The following is an 8,776-nucleotide window of genomic DNA, read 5'->3' as shown; positions in this document are numbered from 1 at the left end:
GCTTCCTCCTGAGATTTCAAAATGTCGAGATCTCTTACTGCTGATACTTAAGTGTAAAATTCTATGCAGTGAATGGCTAGTAAAACCTAGTTATCTTGTATTATGCTTGAATTAGCATTCACTGCAGGATCACAACTAAGTTTCAGACTAGATTTCCAAAAGTTGTACTTCAATCAACTTTCTTTTTACATTTAAGGCATTTAGCAGACGCTCTTATCCAGAGCGATTTACAAACGTGCTTTGTTATTTACTCATAGAATACATCCTAGCCAGTACAGTAGGTTAGAGTTCAATATACCAATGATCTAGAATACTGTAGAAATACAGGGATCAGTGTTGATGCCTAGAAGTACAAAATACATAAGCTCTATCTTAGTGATATGTGCAATAAACAACAAGTACTAGAGTTTGTTAGTCAACATCCGTGTAATAAACAATACCCTACAAACAATACCCTACTCTTTTCTCATCCAATTCCAATTTGATTATAAACATAAATACCAAGCTTTATTTTACCTTTATATATATATATATATATATATATATATATAGATAGATAGATAGATAGATAGATAGATAGATAGATAGATAGATTACTAATAAATTAATGAATAAAATAATAAAATACAAATAAAATAAAAGCATTCACAACCACTTTTCTCTGAGGCTGGTAGTACACAATGTGATTTCAATCAGTGATTAGACTAGTTCTTATGCACAAACTTAATTTTTAGATTAAAACCCATTACAGTGGGGTCCTTGTGTATTTGTACAATGATAGTTTGATGACTGAAGTGTACATCCCCAGACACTGTTTCTTCTTTAGTGAGAAAAAGAAAAGCAAGTATGTTCTAGGCCAGGTAACTGACTTGCTCATTGAAGAACATTAAACCTTTTTGGGACCAGCAAAATTCCATAGTGGCTTTATCTGTATGTTTAGCATATTTGTCCTGCTCTTTAGCTGTATGTTTATGGTAATTGTCCTGCCCTGAGATGAACCTCATCCAAGTAAGTTTTGAGGCAGTTATGATGCTTCTGTACACTGCACAATTCATCCTGTTGATGCTGTATATAAAAGTGAGACACCTCCACACAGTTCTATAAACCCCTGGCCTAGACTCTATTTTTATGAATATTTTACTAAACTGTAATTTTAGCCTGTTGTTACAGTGGTATGCATCTTGTGGTAAACCATTCTCAGTTCATGTTGGTGTATTTGATAATTTCTGGTAGTCTTGTTGCATCAATGTTTACACCTTTAAGAATGTTATTGTACTGCTCAACAGGTGTTTTTGGACATCACCTACTCTGGACAGCCAGGTCACTTGCTTTTGCTATTTCTCCAAGTCACGCTTTCTTCCTAACAATGCATGAAACAATTGAATATGACTCACCTCATGTTTTGTCTAGGTCCAATTAATTTATTGCTATGTGCCCCAATAACCTGATATATTGATACACTATCACTGACATGTTAATTCTCACATTCTGAATTTTGCTGTACTTATACAATGAGACTAAAGGCTATTCATAGTCGGAGACAAGAGCAACAGGCTCCAGATGAAAAATAAACTCAAAAATCAGATTAAAACCGACAATCTACACTTTAACTTAAAGTCAGTGTTTAATATTAAATCCATGAAGCTCAAGTACAAAACCACAGCTATACTGTATCTCGGTCCAGTTACATGCAAACTGCACAGCATTATACAAATATCTTGGCAATTTGTAAATATAGTCTTGTCACACTTAAACTTTGATAAATGTCTTCAACTTAGGGAAGAGACGAAGAGCATTATGTGTGGTGACTTCGATGACCTTTTCCAAGGGAATCCCTTTAGTTTGAGCAATATACTCAGCACTAATGACGATATTTCTTGGTTCATTCCTCACCTACAGTGCATCATAAGGGATGTCAGGAAATAAGATACCAAACAAACAGACAGAACTATGACTAAACAATCATATAAACAGAATAAAGAAATACAGAGTTTATTGAGCCATTAGTTTTAAATGAAAGGACTCAACCTGTTTCTCTGGTCCCAGAGCTGGTGAATCAGTCTCCAGACAAAGATTTTCTAGCGGCAGCTGTTTCACTAGTTTTTGCTTCTTAGTGGAAGAGGACAGACATATGCCAAAAACATCAGAGGACAAATATAGCTGTGATATATTTATTTTTTGCTGCCACAGACCTATCACTGATGGGTCTAGAATGTACATATGGCAAATTCAATTAATTTCAATACAGTGGTGTAGTAAAACTAGATTACCTGTTCACTTCTAATAATTGAAGGTGGTATGGAGAAGTAGTAGCCTGCATGTAGACCCTCCATTGCAACTGAAGTTTTTCCATCAAATGCATGAAGAAGGGCATTTTCTACACCTGGTTTTATACATAATAATCATTCAGTAAATTGCATATACCCAAATACAGATTTAGTGAGGACACCTCTATCACAGTTGCTTAAAGACAGAATACCTAGTTCCTTTAAAAGATGAATGGTTGGTCTTCCAGCAGATCTTGAGTGAACATTCCTGATGGACAGATGAACCTACTTTTTGTTTTGCTGTGTCAAGCACTCATGTACTTAATATTATGTGTAAATTAATTTTATGCAGTTCTGTTTACAAATCAACCAATCCACAAAAACACTCACAGAGGAAGATTTAAGTGCTTTGCGATCTCTGCCTGGCGAATGAGCACTTGTCTCTGGCTTTCTTTGCCTGCATCACTGTTGACCACTCTCGGTGTGAAGTCAAGGCCAACCTGAAAAGTATAAAACTAGACTGAGTGTATTACAGTACTAACTGTGATGCAGTTAACAAAAACTTGATTACATTTATACTGCATTTAATAAAACATTATACTTAACGCCTTACCTCACCAATAGCCACAATGTGCTCTTTGTATTTTTCTATTAAGGGTAAGGCAGAATCTAGGTCCTAGGAAGGACAAACAAACAAACAAACAAACAAACAATAAATAAATAAGCAATTAATACCTGAATTGTGTTAACTGAAAGATATGAAGTGAAATTACAGAAATTAATCTTCCAGTTCAGACCTCTAGTAAGGCCCCCCTAGGGCATGCTGGATCGCGCCCTTGAACGGGATGGACTCCAAGGCAAGGCATCACAAAACCAGGAAACCTGGAGGATAACAAAACCACCTGCTAGTTCAGTAGTTACATCAAAGGCGATCCATCGTCATTGTCTGTAAGAAACATAGCCTACCTCTGTGAAAGCTGTATGACTTTCTCAAACTCCCCAGCATGCTCTGCTACTCCAATAAGAGCCATAATTCCAGCCTAGAATAAAATTTACCAGCAGCTCACAAAAGGTTTTCTGAGACATCACAAACAATACAAAAGTAATACGCTGGATAATATTACCTTTTGTGACTGGACAATAACATCATCAATGTCCTTTTAAGGGGAAAAAACAAGCAAATTAGTACAAAACACAATTTAACAAGCTAGCTAGGGTACATTTTTAAAGTCAGCACAAGTGTAGATTTCATCTTACATCATCAAAATCTGTCGCTGAGATATGACAGTGGCAATCTATATACCTCTGCATCAGCACTTCGTAGGCTAAATCGCTGCAAGGAAGAGTTTTAAAACACCAAAACAATCAGAGCCTATGCTAGTTCAGCCTTTCTACTGCATCTACGTTGCTGGCTATGATAAACTTTTAGCTAGCTACGTAAAACACATGGGACATCCAAGTTATACAACGATTTTCAGTTTATTTTCGCATAACGTTCGTGTGAGAACCCATTACACGATCTGCACAAAGTTTGCAAACTGCTTTTTTGTTTTAGCCAAAGCAGTGGTTGCATCAAAGAATAGTACATAAGGAGTCCATCTTCTTCCGGGACGCGTCCCGTGCAATTCGTGAGTGGCTCATTCCCCCGTTATACAACCAAGAGGAAGTCTTAGCCCCATTCATGTTCATTCCAACAGGTTTGTGGTTACTTTTCTTTTTTTATTTTATTTTTTTTACTGTTATTACAACGGGAGATTTTGGAGGGAGGGTTGGTGGGTGACGCAAGTCGGAACTCCCACTTATGTAGCCAGTATAAACTGTACCATTTTCAGGCATAGTACACTTTTAGCTCCGCTGACTTGAGTATGTTACATTTTATATATAAACTGTGACCAAAACCACTCTGTCATTCACATGACGGCGTCATTTGTTTCAAGAGGAAGTGCTGCATTTAGAAGTCAATACAACGTCACCCGCCCTCTGCCGCGTGTCGCTGTACTCTCAACTAATACAGACAAACGGCGATCACGTGAACGCGAAGCAGAGAGTGTCACGTGATAGAAGAGCGGCAATGTCACGGGATAGAAAAGGATTAGAATACTTCCGCTGTTGAATGCTTCCTTGAGTAGAGTAGGTATGTGCGGTACCATGTCGGCTGAGTGTTGGAGTTTGAGCTTTTTATTCATTTTCTTGTTAACAGGCAGCTGTCGTGGACAGTACAAACCTACGTGGGAATCGATTGATTCCAGACCTTTGCCCGAATGGTTTGATCAAGCCAAATTCGGCATATTTATACACTGGGGTGTGTTTTCAGTTCCCAGTTATGGCAGCGAATGGTTCTGGTAAGTCGTTGTCGTTGTCGTTGTCGTCGTTGTCGTCGTCGTCGTCGTTGTTGTTTAAAATCACCAACCTATTTTTCAACATGGTTACTTGTAAAATATTAAGCACGCAGCCAAACCCCCCCAGAGAACTTTTTAATGTACACGGCTATAAAGGTTTTTGAGATAATGTTTTTTGTGTAGACCCAGAACTACTGTGGGCTGTATTACTTGCCAGTGTTTTAAATAGTATACTTCTGACAAACTGGCTATTCACAATATTCAAATTTTTGACTCACAAAACAAAACTGGCTAAATATCTCGAACACTGCAGGTGGTATTGGCAAGGCCAGAAAATACCATCCTATGTGAACTTTATGGCAAAAAACTACCCCCCTGGATTCCAGTATCAAGACTTTGCACCACACTTTACTGCTGAATTCTTTGATGCCAAGCAGTGGACAGACATCTTTGCATCATCAGGAGCGAAATATATTGTGCTTACAACTAAACATCATGAAGGTTGGTATGAATGTACAAGTGGGGCTAAAGGGTGGACTGTGTATATACAACTATGGGCTAGTGAAACGCATATGACTTCTTGCTGTGCGAGCAAAGCTTTTGTCCAGCAGATGGTGCTGTAGCTCTAAGTCGTTGAATCATTTTGTTTGTTCAAAATGATGTTAATTTCTGGGCCTTTTTGCACTTAAACACGTACTTACTAGTACCTTTTGTCCACTGTTATGATATTATGAAAATATTATGATGCAACCTTTTAAGCATTTGCTTTTAAAAAATCTTTTCATGCATTAAAGCAAAGTGCTCTAAAGGTTGTATCATAATATTTTCTAAGCTATTTATGCGATGTTATGATTTGGCCTACACAGTGCTAAAATGCATACAGGAGCCTTAGAAAATATGCAAACGTTCTCTTGTGCATCAGTTCAGACATGCTAAAGACAGTGCTACATGTCTTAAGACTTGTTCTGTTTTAATGTAGTGTGTGTATTTATATGCCGTATGTAAAGTGCAGTTACAAAACTGGAGTGACCAAACAAAATTGCAGTCACTCCCTACTTAGAAATGAACACACAACAAAAGGGACAATGTGAAATATGTACAAATATACAACTGCAAACTAACTAGGAGGGCAAAGACAAGCAAATTCAAAACTGGAAGCAAGATCATACACCAGATCAGTTATCATAAACTATTACAAACACTGATCTCCAAATCTTACTGCTCCATGAGCAATAACCTCTGTGATGTATTTACAATAGGTTTTTATAATAATAGGACTTTGTAAGCTATAGTAAAGAGCCATGCATTAAGTAGGACAGTGTTTTAGACAAAAAGTGAAATATAATGAGCATATGGAATTTCCTAGGTTACACCTTATGGGGTTCAAAGTACTCATGGAACTGGAATGCCGTGGACATGGGACCAAAGCGAGATCTGGTTGCTGAGCTTGCCAGCGCTTTACGAGAGAGCAGCAGTCTGCGTCTGGGACTCTACCACTCTCTGTTTGAATGGTTCCACCCTCTCTTCAGAGATGATGCTGCCAGGAATTTTACCACTGCTAACTTCCCACAAGAGAAGACCCTGCCAGAGTTGTATGAGATTGTGAATGCATACAAGCCAGAACTGCTGTGGTCTGATGGTGACGGGGATGCGCCAGACAAGTACTGGAATAGCACAGGCTTCCTAGCTTGGCTTTACAATGAGAGGTGAAGAATCAATAAATATTTGTTTATTTATTTGGCGCACTTCATTTCTTAGGTGCCAGTATTAATAAATCCCCTTAATCAGTCATGTCTGTGTATTCACAGCCCTGTTCGTGATACCATTGTGACCAATGATCGTTGGGGACAGGGTACTATTTGTAAGCATGGAGGATACTACACCTGCACTGACCGGTACAACCCAGGACACCTGCTGAAGCACAAGTGGGAGAACTGCATGACCATTGACCAGCGCTCATGGGGTTACCGAAGAGATGCTAGTCTCAGTGACTACCTTACTATTGAAGAGCTGATAAAGGTGAGTGCAAAGATGGGTGCTACTTTAAATGCATGCAAAGCACAAGGTAACCTTTTGTTAAATTTCTTTTGCAGTCTTCCATAAGTATTAAAACAGTTGTATCATAAATCTTAAACACCCCTCTTTTAAACACCTAAATCTTGATATTTGTCATTCTACTGTCTTTATTCTACATTTTATTTTTTACATGAGAGTGTAATAATGATGATTTGTATTGTATCAAATTAAGAGTAATCAGTTAAGAGTAATGTTTTCAGCTGGTGAGTAATAAGTATAAATGCCTACCCATAAATTCTTAGAAAAATAATTAAAGACAAATAACCTGTGTAATGTGTGTTTGTGTGTGTTCCACTGCTTGCATTTGAAGACCCTTGTGGAGACTGTCTCATGTGGAGGGAATCTGTTGATGAATGTGGGTCCAACACACGATGGCCGCATTCTTCCCATATTTGAGGAGAGATTGAGGCAGATGGGCCAGTGGCTGAATGTTAATGGAGAAGCCATCTACAATACTAGTGCTTGGAGAGCTCAGAATGACAGTGTTACACCAGGGGTTTGGTGAGTTCCTTAATCAGGGCAGAGTAACAGTGAGTAGATCAGGATTAATTCCATTTTTTAAATTTCTGTTGATAATATTGATTATAGTATCTCTTTTGGCATTGTCTCATTATTGAAAACAGTCATCATTGCGATACCGCAGTCATTAAAGGGGGCAATTGTAGTCTTTTTACTGTATTATTAAAAACAATAGTATCTCCAGCAATGTAAGATTTGTTTCTGACCTGGAAGATGAAATGCAATGTGTACAGTGCATTTGGTATTTTCAAATACTTAAGTTAACGACCAATCTGTATAGTCAGTGAAATTAGCAGTTTGGTTTATTTTCTGCTGACTCGTAGCAGCCTGTCTGTGTTCCGGTGTTCAGTTGCAGTCACGTTTTTAAATAAACATTTGATCAGATTTTTTATTTTTCATCCAAATAGGTACACATGGAGAACAAATGAGAAAGCAATTTATGCAATGTTTCTTTCATGGCCGAATACTGGGCACATTTTTCTGAGTGAACCCATTGTATCAGAGGTCACACAGGTAATATGGGCATTTATTCATTTATTGGTTCATCTACTGGACTGTCATGCAGTCTTTTATATTTTGATCTGCCATTGCGTTCTGTGGTCACCCTGTGTTCATCCAATCCAGGTAACGCTTCTTGGTTATAAGCCACTGAAGTGGGACCCAATGAAGCCGACTGGCCTGCAGGTTTACCTGCCTACTCTACCTCTCAGTCAGATGCCTTGCTCCTGGGCCTGGACTCTACGACTCACTGGTGCATCTTAGGTGGATGTTCAGCTGTCATTAACAATAAGACTCTAAGGAAGTGTGTGTGTGTGTGTGTGTGTGTGTGTGTGTGTGTGTGTGTGTGTGTGTGTGTGTGTGTGTGTGTGTGTGTGTGTGTGTGTGTGTGTGTGTGTGTGTGTGTGTGTGTGTGTGTGTGTGTGTGACTCTTGTCACAAAATTCTTTATTGGGTTTAATTATCTTTAAGGTTTTCCCTATTTTTTTTTTTCTAATGATATTGTCAGCACTGAAATGCTATGAATTTCAATGTATTAATGACGAATGAATAATTTTTTTTTTTTATAGTGTCTATACACTCTGTTCTTTTATGGGCTTGCCTCTTTAAGGTTTTTTATATTTTCAATACTTTGACAATGAATTTCAACATATGACTACTGGAGGAATTTAAATTGTATAAGGAGTGTGTATATTACCTAAAATATTCTAATTGCACTGTATTTGTTTTGGGTGATTATAAGGGATGAATGTTTATTTTATTTTTTAAAACATTTCTAAAGAAATGATAAATGATGCACAGAGTATACATGTGTGTTCTATAAAAGTATAGATGTGAGTATACATCTGACTATACATGTGTATTGTATAAAATACTTATCTTCAAAACTCAGTCTGCTACTACTTTGTAAACACTGCTACTGAAAGTGACTGACATAAATGGATAATTATGTTCCCTCTTCTGGACTGGGTTCACAATGCCCTGCCCATGGCTACATTCTCTAGTGTCAACTAAATTGCATCAGGAGTCTTAAGTTCATTTATTATATGAGTTTTAATTGGTACCAAGCTGTGTAAGA

At 37.7% G+C, this 8,776-nt stretch overlaps 2 protein-coding genes across 4 annotated transcripts; one reads left to right on the top strand and one right to left on the bottom strand.

The window, feature by feature from the left end:
- Positions 1-1,600: 1,600 nt before the first annotated feature.
- Positions 1,601-3,955, bottom strand: LOC113572667 (deoxyribonuclease TATDN3). Of its 3 annotated transcripts, none has more exons than XM_027002425.3 (10): positions 3,525-3,955; positions 3,392-3,424; positions 3,234-3,307; positions 3,065-3,149; positions 2,881-2,943; positions 2,658-2,767; positions 2,480-2,535; positions 2,271-2,383; positions 2,029-2,109; positions 1,601-1,893 (listed from the first exon to the last, which is right to left on the bottom strand). In XM_027002425.3, the coding sequence occupies exons 1-10, from the start codon at positions 3,576-3,578 to the stop codon at positions 1,750-1,752; spliced, it is 813 nt and encodes a 270-aa protein (XP_026858226.2). In that variant the 5' UTR covers positions 3,579-3,955; the 3' UTR covers positions 1,601-1,749. The 3 variants fall into 3 exon arrangements, with proteins under 3 accessions (XP_026858226.2, XP_026858229.1, XP_026858227.2); XM_027002428.3 differs by having other exon boundaries at positions 3,571-3,954; XM_027002426.3 differs by having other exon boundaries at positions 2,029-2,106; positions 3,525-3,949.
- Positions 3,956-4,364: 409 nt separating this feature from the next.
- fuca2 (alpha-L-fucosidase 2) lies at positions 4,365-8,585 on the top strand. The gene is made up of 7 exons (XM_027002367.3): positions 4,365-4,609; positions 4,920-5,107; positions 5,973-6,312; positions 6,415-6,625; positions 6,993-7,183; positions 7,609-7,714; positions 7,826-8,585. The coding sequence occupies exons 1-7, from the start codon at positions 4,404-4,406 to the stop codon at positions 7,961-7,963; spliced, it is 1,380 nt and encodes a 459-aa protein (XP_026858168.1). The 5' UTR covers positions 4,365-4,403; the 3' UTR covers positions 7,964-8,585.
- The last annotated feature ends 191 nt before the right edge of the window (positions 8,586-8,776 follow it).

Source organism: Electrophorus electricus, chromosome 10, assembly GCF_041902795.1.
Source record: "Electrophorus electricus isolate QZ-2024a chromosome 10, ASM4190279v1, whole genome shotgun sequence".
In the NCBI taxonomy this organism is placed as follows: domain Eukaryota; kingdom Metazoa; phylum Chordata; class Actinopteri; order Gymnotiformes; family Gymnotidae; genus Electrophorus; species Electrophorus electricus.
This window is presented reverse-complemented; position numbering and strand designations above follow the sequence as displayed.